The 13,712-nt window shown below is 36.4% G+C and overlaps 1 protein-coding gene across 1 annotated transcript; it reads right to left on the bottom strand.

Annotated features, from left to right (window-relative positions):
- Positions 1-3,730: 3,730 nt before the first annotated feature.
- Positions 3,731-13,705, bottom strand: LOC118805751 (UNC93-like protein MFSD11). The gene is made up of 13 exons (XM_036566781.1): positions 12,732-13,705; positions 10,733-10,788; positions 10,407-10,514; positions 10,217-10,296; positions 9,858-9,954; positions 9,481-9,539; positions 8,514-8,661; positions 8,334-8,383; positions 8,003-8,068; positions 7,771-7,896; positions 7,144-7,318; positions 6,924-7,059; positions 3,731-6,806 (listed from the first exon to the last, which is right to left on the bottom strand). The coding sequence occupies exons 1-13, from the start codon at positions 12,819-12,821 to the stop codon at positions 6,654-6,656; spliced, it is 1,344 nt and encodes a 447-aa protein (XP_036422674.1). The 5' UTR covers positions 12,822-13,705; the 3' UTR covers positions 3,731-6,653.
- Between the last annotated feature and the right edge of the window lie 7 nt (positions 13,706-13,712).

Below are 13,712 nucleotides of genomic sequence, written 5' to 3'. Positions count from 1 at the left end.
TTGACTACTTACCAACCTCGTAACTCAGAAGGCCAGTGACATTTGGGAGACAAATGTACACAGGACAAAACCTAGCAGCAGAAAATGCCATTATTAGTGTCATGCAAAAAAAACAAAACAAAAAAAAACAATAATCCTAGGGCTAGGCCGAGTTTCTTTACAGGAAAAGTGAATGACTTCCAAAAATGGCAGCTATTGTCCCATATCCTGTGTTAAACAGAACAGTTCCAGACCCAATTCGTCTTGCCATACATATCTTTTTCCTTGAATGTCACTGGATCCTCCGAATTATGAGGTTGTTAAAGAGTCAAAATGCACATGCAGAGCAACATACAAGCTAACATTGCTGTGCATTGAATTGTCATCAGACTGGCAACCTCACCAAAATCCCCCTTGCAAACCAGAAAGCTTTGTCCAGTGTGGCAGTTACACGGCTTTGGCAGTGTGTTTTTCTTTTTTTTAATTGGAAGTAACCATTTACAGTGCCCTCCACAAATATTGGTACTCCTGGTAAACATGCCCAAACAGTCAGCTAAGGCTTCCCAGTTTAATCTTGTGGCTACCTTTAAGTAAAGTGAGAAGATCATCAAGGATAGAGACACCTCCCTTTTGTATTCAGTATCTGAAGTGATGTTTCCAAAATTGTTGTCAGAGAAGGTAATAAAATGATGATTATCATCAAGTAACTGCTGAATAAATGGAATGTTATTATTCAACCATGAATATAAGAACAGTGATCTTCCTTCACAGGTAACCTGCTCATTGTTCCACAGCAAAGGCTGCTGAGGTTAAACTTTGTTAATAGTTAATAACCAACTTAACAATGCTTGCCTGTGAAAAGCTGATAACTGGAAGGAGACTTGTTTCTCCAAATGAAGTCAAACATCATTTTATCTTAAAGCCCAATGACTGATTTAGCTGCTTCTACAGAAGAAAATAAGCAGCCCCCCTACTTTATTCAACAGGACTCAACCTTGACTGGATAAAATCTCTTTCCAACCACGTTGCACTGTTTGTATTTTGACTGCTTAACAATCTCTAATCTACAGGATCAAGTGTCACTCAGGGGAACAATGTACGTAACAATTCTGCCAGTAAATGTGCTGCTGTTTGTGCATCTGTGCGCATGAAGAGAAGTGTGCTCAACTGTTGTTTTATTTTCTACTTTGTCTTCCTTGCCCCAAGCATTTTAATATGTCTATGCAAGAATGCAGTCATGGCAGATTGTAGGGAGTTCCATAACTTCCTAATAAAGAAGTCAGCCTCACCACTGTCATGCTTCATGGCATGATCCTGTTCTAGATTGTTTTAGTCCAGCACTCTCTAGTCAGGTAATATCACCTGAGTTGGTAAGAGTTAACAAGAAGTAAGTGAACATGTTTTAAACAAAAGCCAGTCATTTCCAGTAAAACTATTCAGTTCCCTCTTGGCAATCTAAAGACATGCTGAGACAAGTTCTAGTGTCCTTTTTCTTTGCTCAACCTAGTTCTACAGTAAAACTGTCACAAATGCAATCACTCTAGTAGCTCAGACTTAATGACACAAGATTGTATCTGACCTATTCATTATATCTGACTGACAACTATTTACCTGTTTCAAGGTAAAGTGCTTTAAAAACAACACAACATATATGTAACTTTCATTAAAGTGATGCAGTTGTTTACTTAGGATTCTTATTCAATTATGTCAAGAAATCACATTAATAAAAACCTTTTCCTCGGGCAAAGGGGGGAACTGGTAAGAATTTGTCTAAGAATGTTGCCAGGAATGCTAAGAATGTTGCCCAAAGTTCATTGATGTCACTGTAATAACGTAATGCCATTAAAACTGCCGACTCTATAGAATCTCTAGTAAGTGTAATTTTTTCAAAAGAATTATTTAACAATAACACTAAAAATGATAATTGCAATTAAGAATGTCCTCAGCTTACTAAGCCTGTACTGCTAAACCTTTTCCTCTGAAAAGACACGGCAGCCTACCTGAAATACTTATCAACACTTTATAATCAGAGTAAAATTTCAGCATTTGAAATTATTTTACTTTACTTTAAAATTGTAAGATTGGTATGGTGGACTACCACTAATGAAAGCAGTAAAACTTAACCCCTCTGTGTTCTGATTAGAGGTAGAATTTTCTATCCAGTAATCTGATTGGAAAACTAAATGTTCCCTCCTGCAATCTGATTGGCTAGATAACTTCTTCCGTCTGCATTCTGATGAGCTGAATTTTCTACTCCGTAATGTGTTTGGCTTGTTATCGCTTCTTGGAATCTGTTTGACTTCCTTGAATCATCAGTCTTGTGGTAGGATTGGCTGATTAAATTTTTCCTCCTGCAATATGATTGGCTAATTGAATAGACAAGCCCGTCATACCAGATCATCAGAAGTCAGTTTCTGTTACTACCATAGAGTTGATATTGTACAGGCTACGCTAGTGTACAATCATTTAGCCATACATTTAAGTGATGAACTCAGGACAAATAATGGTGATATTTTTTATTACAGTAGCAAGTATTTTACCACTGCATTGTTGATTTGTCTGTTTTTCTTAAGATCATAATAAGCTTTGGTTAGGGATACAATTTGCTGTACCACCTAATATACCATCAGTCCACAATTATACCATCATCGAGAAGCTTAAATGGCCTACTTCCTTCAGCAGGACTAATATATATAGCAGCATTTTAAAACTATTTCAATTTGACTGGTTTAACTACACTCAAATGCAGTATGGATTAAGGTAACAGGTAATCTTTTAGGACCTGCTTATAGAGAAATCAATACTCCATTATCTATGTGTGACTGTGAGACATTGATCTGGCTAATAGAACATAACATTCTTTCATTGGCTGAATTCAAATACGCCATTTGGTCTTTCTTCATAGTAACTGTTTTGGTGAGTCATATGAACAAAGAAAGGCCAAAAGAAGTTCTCAGAAGTACTCTGAAATCTCAATTTCCCAATACTTTTACTGCAACGTTTCCTTCTTCAGCCTCAATGAGATTCATGGTTTGAGTTTGCCTTATCTGCCATCTGCTGGACATGCTGGGCAGAGCCAGACACAACCAGAAACCAGCCCTCCAGATGGACTAGTAGATACTGGGGACTATTTACATTCTGACAGTCATATGCAAAATTTGGGTACCACTGTTCAATTTACATGTCTTTTTTTATGTAAGTGAAAAGAAGTTAACCCGTTCTCTACAAAGAGCACACTTCTGCACATTTTAATGCACAAGTTTATTGGCTAAATTTAACATATTGGAAAAAAATGAATCATAAAATTTGTCAAAAAATCCCATATTTAAGTGGGCTCTCTGTAGATGTTAACTTATTTTTAATGAAAAATTTGCCAAAATGTCATTTTACTGAAGACTTTTAAACCTTTGCATATGACTGCATATGTAGTTAGTTATCTTTCTTAAAAATAACATTTTTGAAAATAAGTTTTTTGGAATGATGCCATAAAAGAACCACTTTTGGTTCCCTAAAGAACCTTTTAATTTATGATTCTGTAAAAAGTTTAAAGTAACCCCATATGATGTAAAGGTTCTACACCAATTCAATTCTTTTTTTCTACAACTGTACGTCCAGTGTGAACGACCATTGTGAGTGTACAAACTGATTGGTAATATTTTGTCTGAGCTACAGTGAACAGGACATTGTCAGCTTTTCTCTTATCTGAGAATCATCATTCTCTGTGCTGCAATGGAAAACAATGACAACCTGCTTTGCAAAGACGATTATTTATTGGACATCAGACCCGAAATGCTCAAAATGCAAGGCAGTCCATCATATAAACACAGAAAAACAAACATAGCTATTAAAAGGTATATACTTCATTTTATTGAAATATTATGATATATAAAAGACAAAACTACTCATGATTGTCTGTTAACAAGATCAAATGATGAAATGCATCATATTGCTAGAATACAAAAAATGCAGGTACATTATTGAATATAAACAGCTACATTCACAATATGACACTAATTACTGTTCATTCTTGCATAGTTGTTACACATTTTGGCAATTTAGGACTTGACTGCTTGACTACCAGTTGTTAGCCTCCTACACATTACTGACAGAACAGAATTGATTTCAACAATATTAATTACCATTTATAAAGATGCTGAAACACTGAACACTATGGCCCTACATATGGCATATATAACACTGCAAACTGGTAAGGCTTCCTCCATGTTGCTCACACCAGTTCAGATTTTTAAACCAGTAAAAAGACCCTCATATGCATTTGACTTTGGCAAATAACTTCATAGTCTGTTTAATGTGTCACTTACTTGCATGTTATATTTACGAAGAGACCAATTATGGGTACAAAAACTTTAGGGAATTATATTCATCATAAAAAATCATTAAAAAGTACATAGGCAGTGCATTTTATAACAAACATTAGAACAGCCAAAGGACTTCATTATATGTTCCAAATTCATCCACACTGCATGATCATGCATAACACACAGCATGGTCAGCAGATCTAGTGGTAATCAGAACCCTGAGAGAGTGAGGGGCAGAAACAAATATCTAAAATATATTTTAAAGTCCAACTCCTCTTTGTGCAGTCACATCTGCACCTCTTAAGTACAGATGTTAAAAAACCAAAGACTTTTTCAATGACATGATTAGTGTTTTATGCTAGCGAATGCACTGTCATCACCCATTACCTAACGCTGCTCACCAAGAAATGGCTTTCCTGGAGCAATATGGAAAATAAATCAATGAACAATTGACCTCAAGCTATTAGAGCATCAAAAATATTCAATCCCCTTCAGTTATCAGCATTTTCTGGATTACAAATGACACTGTGAATTCATATGCTCCAACAATACAGTTTTAAATCCAAAATAAGTTAATTGTTTGCAGATATTTTAAAGAATTCAAATCCCTGTTCTCTGGATGCTCCAAAGTTTCACAGATTAAAAAAAAAAACTAACAAGAGCAAAATTGCCTCCTTATTGGACATATTAAAAGTAACTGTCACATTTTCTAAAAAAATAATTCTGTTTAAGAATCATACTAAAAATGTAATGACTAAAATAAGAGATAGTGAAGTACAATGTATGAATCAGAAAAAAAATGTTTGGATCTCAGTGACCACAGTTGGATCAGTACTCAGGAAATGGAAGCTGGATCACACCACCTAGACACTAGGAAAAGCCACTCCTGAAAAACAAACTAATCCTGCCCATGACTGAAGAAATACCACCCCAGTGGGTAATTGGAAGCTTTAGAAGAATTTCCAGTGTGCTGGCTACTATTTGCCAACAACACTGCACATCACTGCAATGTAAGTTACAATATAGTTTATATGTTAAGATGAAAATTAAGTTTTGTAATTAAAAAAAAGAAGTTGGCTATTTCTAAAAAGTGACTGGATCAATATCATATATATGTCACCTCATGTGTACATGTTTACAATTATGCTTGTTACTTAATATGCTGCCTTTTTTGTAAGCCTGTGAAAAGCGTCTACTCTGTGCATCCTGCAGGCTTATTCTTTAAGGCTTTATATTGTTTGCATTGTTGTTCCTGTACATTTCTGCAGCCACAGAACGTAATCAAGCTGATGAAACAGGGACAGAAGGTAGCACAGAAAGTTCAGTTAAAGGTTGGGTTGTCCTGATTTACATAATGTAACTCCCAGTCTGAAAACCAGTCCGGCCTTGCCTTCAAGTATGGTGGTGGCAGTATCATACCTTTCATAAGGATCAATCTTTTAAAAGACTGGCCATCTTTAAAAAGATAATGAAAGAACAGATGGGACAAAATACAGAGGAATACTCTCTATAGAGAGCCTGCCTCAGTCTACTAAGAAACTGAATCTTGGGAGAAAGCTCACTTTTGAGTAGGACAGTGATCTCAAGCACAAGGTCAAAGCATCACTGGAGTTGCTCAAAACAGGTCAATGTCCTACAATTAACCCAATGTCCTGACCTAGACCTCATTGAGAATCTGCAGCACTACAATGACAGTCTGCAAAAGCTATCTATCCAGTGTGCCAAGTCAAATGGCAAACACTGCACAAGCAAAGCATATCCTTATCCCAAATGACGCAGAGTTATCATTACAGCCAAAGATGCATTAGCATGTCCGGTAGATGTAAAGTAAAATTTCAGTGACTTATTTTTCTTTTAGTACCTGCAGAAAGCTTTGTTAGAACATAAGAATTCATAATAAATATACTGGACAGATATACAGGTTTAGTATCATTTGTAATACAGATAATGTTTCTATAATTACTGGACAGAATACTTTCGAAAAACACTATGTTTAAAAATTATGCAGGTCAGCTCTGGCTCAACTCATCAGTGATAGTTTCTGCTAGCATCACAGCAAAAAGAGCACCACAGCATTAGTCATAAGATCACTGCTGTGTTACAGAGAACAATCACAACCATCCAGTATGTTAAACCCGCACACTAGGCAAAGATCAGTGTAATTAAAATAAAGTTCATGGCTACTTTAAATAGCTCAAGCACATTAGTGTTCTGTTTAAAGCTCTGGGAATGAGGTGAATCTCAATTGCACTGTGGCGTTAGCAGTGCTGGGTGATGCAACAAAGACAGTGCAAATACTTTTGTGTTAGCACTACTTTTGTTGCCCAGCAAAAACAGACAATGTTACTAGAAGAGCTAGTATTCAGGCAGATCAGCAGAGACATTCTGCATCCTCTCCACCACGAAGAAGCACAAAGTGCCTGTGAAACCCAGGATGACCATAATCAGGAGCTGCCAGGTCAGCAGTAAGTAGCCACTATAGAAGAAAGCCACCGCTGCAAAGATAGACTGAAAGGGAATAACATGTTACTATAAAGAGCATTTATTTCTTTTTTTATTATGTTTATTATGAAGCAAAATGTTTATTATGAAGTGATGAATGTAGGTTGGAGAGTCACACTTTACCTGAACAAACTTAAAGATAGCAAAGGCTGGAGCACTTTGCTCTGAGTAAACTCGACCAAGAATACTGTAGAGCTGAGTGTTGAAGCAGCTGTCCCCGAGCCCGAGAAGAAAGCTGCACAGCATGGCGATGGACACGCTGAAAGAAAAAGGATTCTTTTAAAGAATGACAAGTATAAGACATACACAGACTGTATAGGAGTAGAGTTTGTCAGTACTGTACCTCGGTGCCAAATAAGGCTTGTGCTGTGTCCTGGTTTTGAACACTACTGGAGCATCATCTGGTATATTGAGGAAGATTAAGTAGAAGGCCACAAAATGCACCACCATACCAAGGAAGACGACCGATGTGCGTCTGAACCGATTGTTCTTCAACACAAGTCCGAACAGGCCTCCGCCTAAAAGGGATGAGCCGTGATTTTCAGTGAAGCTGCGTTCATGGTCAGGTTGCAGTGAAGCTTTTCACTGGACAAAGCTTGACTGAATTTTGAACATGACTTAAAACTGGCTTGAACTTGATCTTAAGTGAAAGTTGTAAATGTACTAGTTTCAGTCTTTAACACTCTGCCCACATGTATAATTAATATCTTTTGCACGTGCTGCTGGCCACAAGTATCATGATTCTGTCGGTTCCATTCTGATTGACTTCACTGATAACATGTGTGAATGCAATTTTTAAAAATTTATTCTATTCTAATAATACTTGATTATTGTTATTATTATTATTATTATTATTAGTGACTCCATATATATTATTTAAGTGAAAGCTTCTGTAAAATGATGCCAAATGGTCCACAAGGGCTCATTAACTGGGGCATTACTTGCTTAGACACAGTTAATATTTGCATACCAACTATTTCCCCAAATCCCACCACGATCCCTGAAATTCCAATCAAGGCTTTGGATGTGTCTCCAAATTGAGTTGTTGCTCCAATGCATGTTCCGTATACACCACTGTAAAAACATAGCTCCAAACCTAGAAGGGTGGAACACCATCATCACTAATCATGTTAGTCACATATTATTAGAGAAAGGAAGAACGCACTGATGTCTTCAGCGTGACATAATTATGTCAAACTTACCACTGTATGCCATGCAAAAGCTTAAAAGTAATATAGTTTTTGTGCCAAAAAGGTGCAAAATGGTCTCTAAAGGGGACACAAGAGAAATAAACATAACTCATCAAAATAAAATATATTACAAAATCTAAAAAATTTCACTGTTACAAAAAAATCAGTTCCATTGATGTTGTTATGACTTGATTTGCTTTAAATCATGCAATGAAAACCAAAATGCATGTTTGCAGAACATACAATTTCTTGTGACAGCAATGATGGATGGAAGTCATATCATAATGTATGATAAAATATATATATATAAAAAATGTTCTGTCCTTATGGTTTAAGTACTTACTGAACTCCGTCCTGGCGCTCTTTATAGCAGAGTTGGCTCGCTGCTTATATCTGTAACAAAGGGCGTTGGAACAACCTTTACAAACCAAACAAGATCTAAAATGGTCAAGTGTGATTATCAAGCAAATAACTGATCACTATCATACTACTACTACTAAAAGAAGTGTGTAAATGGCTTTACATTTGTCGAGATGACAACAAAGACCGTCCCTCCTCTTCGGTGAGAACCTCTTCCTCCTGCTGATCAGACTTTCTCAAAATGAGGAAACTTAGTGTTCCAAGCACAGAGGTGATCAGCAGAGCAATAAACATGATCCTTCTGTCTCTGTCTGTAAGGGTCCAGGAAGAAACCAAATGAAACATTAAGGATTGGATTTTCAGATGACGATGAAATCTAATTCTGGACTAAATTAGTCTGTTAAAACCTTAAAATGATGACCTACATGTCTTCTTTTTGGACGCTACCAACGGATTGGTAGCAAAAGCAACACAGCATGATAATTTAATTATTCACAAGCTGATACTGATCCTGATGTTTTTTCAAAAGGCCTGATTTACTGATGCTTATAGATAAACTATGTAGACACTGATCAATTAACAAGTACCTTAGCTCTAAAACAATCCGATTGAAGATTTAAAGGTAAATATATGCTGAAAAGTGTATACAGGCCATTATTAAACTTAATGTACAGCATGTGCCCTGAACTGTCAATCTCTCACTCAAAGACTGATTTCCTATTTAAGACTTTTAACAATGTGGTATTACACAGTTTTAAATAAAGTTATAGAAAGATCAGTCTGACTGAAGATAAAGGGTTAAGGAAAGTTTTTTAAAGTAAAGGAAGCATGCAAAATTTTACAACAGATTAATAACTAAGCTTTTCCTATATATGAGAAAAATCAATCTACCAAGTTCTTTTTCTTGATATCAAGGTGGAAATGTTGCAGATTAAAATGCACTAATTTGGCTTTAGGCCCACCTTTGAATGCTATATTTATGTTTTAAATTCTACATATTTTGTCATGCCATTGTCACAAAAACAGGTAATATTCTTCCTTTACTTTAAAGACATTAGGAAAAATAGAAAAGAGAATAAATATAATTTTATTTAGTAAGATATGATTTTGAAGCTGATTATATAAGTTACCTGCAATTTCAGTTTTTCCTTTCCAATCTAAATAAACATAAAGATTGCCAAACAACATACTGAAAGAAAAAAGCCAAAGTTATTGTAAAGAAATCAAATTCCAACAAAAATGATTGAACAAATGATTATGAAATCTACTGGTGAATAAATCACATGGTAAATAATATTTCTGAATATTTCTGTTGGAGTTAGATTGCACACTCCTCTGTCAGTACGGTGTTTACCACGACTACATAAATCAAGTTAGACTTTTGGTTAAATTCACAGTGATTCTTCTGCTCTTGGTGAACTTTATCCATCTTACTTGTACAGATACTGGGGATAATTGTCATTGTCAGCAGTGGTCTGTGCTTTTAGTGACTTCTATTCTGATTTACCTGCACTGCAACAAAGCCCAAAACATTCCAGTGTTCCTGTTAATTGTGGAGGCATCAGAGTTCTCCACCAGAAAGTGTCCTTGAGCCGTCCAAAGCACTTTGGGTAAAAAAAAAAACAAGTGTTTAATCCAACCTGAATGCGACAAAAGCCTGCGAACACTGAGCAAATATTACAGCATTATAACACTGGATTTGAGATTGGACTGGATCATACTAACCTACTAAATACTACTAATCTAAGTCGGGGTGGTATGTTGTATTTAGCCACAAAGAGGATCTACAGCAGGGGTCAAATGCTCTTTATGGAAGAGTTGCATGAAAAAATGAGTCTGAGATGCTTGTGAAAAGTGAATACTTACAAGCAGCTCCAAAACCAATTAGCACTGAGGTCAAATAAAAGGACCAGGTTGATGGAGAAATGAATACAGCTATATAACCGCTGAAAGACATAGAAAGAGCAGGAAAAAACTATAGATATGATGCTGAAGACACACTGAAGAATTACAGAATGATGTCTGCTGGACGTGTTTGCCAGTTCATTATACTTGCCTGTAAAGAATTCCACTGAAGAACATAGTAAACCGTGGTCCAATTACTGCTACAGCAGTGGGGGCTAATAAATTTGCAAATGAAAAAATTCCATATATTATGCCAAGGCTGAAAAAAACAAAGGGAAATTTCATTAATGAGCACATCTCAAGCACATTAAATACTGTCCATAGAGTCATAATCTATATAAAGCTGGGGGTTGTATCACTTCATCAAAATAAATTTTAGGTATCAGACTGATTTACATCATGATCGAACCAAAGTTAATATACTTAAAACTTGTAATGTTCTCTCTGTCATTGCCTAGGAAGAAACACAGTCCTTACCTGTGATATCCACTTCCACTGAAAGTAGCATTATGCAGACTTTTCACCACAGTTTGCTAAACAAAATAATAATAATAATTAAGCATAGTTATTAATGTAGAGTAAAGAGAACTAAGCATAGAACTAAGCCATAGTCTTGGGCTGATACTTAAATAAGTGCCAATATTATGTAAACTACCATTCTTTCATTTCCTTTCACATGACTATTTATTTATGTATGTATTTGTTTGTTTGTTTGTTTGCCTTTATTAAACAATTACATTTGTCCAATCATTCTAATCTAAAACTAGGTAAAAATTAGGTAAAAAAAAACATGCACACAATTATAGGCATTACCAAGGAACAGAACATCACCAACTAAATACTAAATACTAAAGTACTACACACATACATGCTTTGAATGCCACGTGAAAAGACTACAACATGGATTTTCAGTCTGGCAAAGTGAATGAAACAAATAAACTCTGGTACATGAGATCTGCTCTCTGGTAAAGTGTAAAATGTACAAGCTTGTTCAAAAGAAGGGTGTCAACACACCAACTTGACAATATTTTGGTTTCCAACCAAAGAACTCCATAGACTCTTAAAATATTGCCCCCCACCCAGGGCAATCATCAACATTAGGAACAGTCCTTCGAACTCCTGGAGACCACCATTTCTTATTTCTAAGCTGAGATCTAAACATCACTTGCAATCTTAGGAAGGCACAGCAAAGAATGCACCTTTGGCACCATATAAAAAAAGTTTGTTTTCCAGCTTATCATTGTAAGTGCCATCATATCCATTATGGCTTGGTTTAGTCCGACAACTGTCAACTCCCAAAGCAAAATACAGCATGAGTCCACTGAGAAAGTTACTGCCTGTATCCTCTCATTGACTGATGATCTTTATAGAGTACTACTTGTTCCAAATACTTGCCTGAGAAAAAACAGAGCCATTAAACATCTAAACAGCTTCTTCCACAGAGCTATATTTCTGGCCAACAACTTAGTGAAATCCTCTCAGTCATCAAAGTATCTTTTCACCCCTACAACTGCCCAGAAATGACATTCTGTACTGTTACATATCACATTACTGCACTGTGCAACACAATGCACATTTATATGGAGTGTACTGCATCTTCACATTTTGACCTGTTTCATGTTGACTATATTCTCCCACATCCTCTGGTTGAGTTAAAAATGCACAGATAGTGAGGATGCAATTTAATGTAACGACAATGTAATACCATGAAATAGGCTACCCTGCAAAGAAACTGACCTACCACTGATATACACTCAGTTTTCTTGCTACACGGGCATGACAAATGGGTGACTGAAGAAGCAGATTGCAAACACGAGATGCGCCTGACTGGGATTTTCTAAACAATGGCCTCATACAGACTCTACATACATGATGCAAGCAAGAGAACAGAATCTTCTCAGTGAAAACCTTATTAATTTTGAGATCATTTTTCTATTTTTAACAAAAATCATCATTCATGAATTCACAAACTGCATAAATCATGCAAAACTTACTACACATACATGCACATATGTGGTTTTGTCATTTACTTTGTTCCAATATCGTACCTGTTTTTAAAACTACATTAAAACTACCAAACTTCACAACATGCTAGCTGAGCTGGGCGATATGGCAAACACGTAATATCACAGTACTGCAAGAAATGTTCATTATTCACAACATATTACAATATATTTTTTTCTGATTAGTTGAAAAGACAATGTTAGTGGTGCCACATTTAACACCAAGACTATGAATATAACGATTAGTATTTAACGTTTTACATACTATGCTGCACTAAATCCAATTAAACATGTTAAGTGATGCTCGCTTTGTAAGCAAGGATGAAGTTGTTAAGTGTTTTTTGTGACATATTGTGATGAATCGCGATATCGATAAATACTGTCACATTGCCCAGCCCAACATTCGAGTACCATGCTAACTTAAAAAGCCAATTAAAAGCAAAAAAAAGGTCTAAACCGACACTCTCACTTACCTCTATGTTGCCGCAGGTCGTGAAGGCAGTAAAAATGAATAAGAACCCAATTCCCAGAATGACCACATTATATGTCCTGAAGTCAGCCATGTCTTGTTTATCCGCGGCCAAAAATTGCTCGAAAAGCGATTAGTTTCTCCACAGCTTCAGCAAAGGCGCATTCCTCGACGGCATTAAGCTCATTAAAGCAAGTAACAGCAAGAGACATCCACACGGGTAGCTGCGTCTACTGAGCCTAAACCTTCAAACATTATAACAGCGTGGCTTTTTGCAAGCACACTTCAGTCTAGCCCATATAGTTCTGCAGAAACACTGAAATCGCTATTTAATCGCTCCTCTTACTGCCTCAATGCTGCTGTGATGGCGAATACAGTCGGAGTGTCATCGTGTTTCTAAGACTCTGCTTGCTAACCTGAAAACCAATATCCAGTTCAGTTGCACAAGACCAGCATTATAGCTGCGTAGCTAAACAGCAAAATAACGTCCCCTAATGTAGTTAAGTCACCTCACGTGGTTTACATTAGTGACAGACTTTAAAACACGACATACGAAACTTCACTCAGCTTTACCACTAAAGTTAGTTAATTTCCCGTTGAAATTGGCTTTTCTAACATGCACCAACTAGATAGTTTGCCAACTATAACTTTTATTCTGCCGTAAGTCACCAGCCACTAAAGTACACAAACCCTCGTAAACCAGCCACCGCTAACTTCTGAACTCGCTTTAAACTATTTGAGTAATGCCACAAACCGAAGATGCATGGTAGTATGTTGTATTATTTAGTATCTCGACGTAACAGCTGAATAAATAAATACAAGAGCTCTGTAAGTGGTGGCAGCGACCTCGTCACAACAACCTGACACCTTAACGTTAGAAAATAACTGAATTTTCCAGATTTTAAAAGCGCCAAGTCACTACGGGAACAAAGCGGGTCCAATCCGTGACAGCGCGTTCTTTCCCAGCAGGCTTTCCTCATATTGT

This window comes from Colossoma macropomum, unplaced genomic scaffold (assembly GCF_904425465.1).
Source record: "Colossoma macropomum unplaced genomic scaffold, Colossoma_macropomum, whole genome shotgun sequence".
Classification (NCBI taxonomy): Eukaryota; Metazoa; Chordata; class Actinopteri; order Characiformes; family Serrasalmidae; genus Colossoma; species Colossoma macropomum.
The sequence above is the reverse complement of the archived record's forward strand: the minus strand, read 5'-3'. Positions and strand labels throughout refer to the sequence as shown.

Excerpts from the sequence above, each read along its gene's own strand:
- LOC118805751 (XM_036566781.1), bottom strand. The coding sequence starts at position 12,821 with ATGGCTGACTTCAGGACATATAATGTGGTCATTCTGGGAATTGGGTTC. Across the intron at positions 10,297-10,406 it reads TTCAGTGGAATTCTTTACAG|CGGTTATATAGCTGTATTCA; the intron begins GCAAGTATAATG and ends TATGTCTTTCAG. Across the intron at positions 9,955-10,216 it reads AATTGGTTTTGGAGCTGCTT|TGCTTTGGACGGCTCAAGGA; the intron begins GTAAGTATTCAC and ends TTTTACCCAAAG.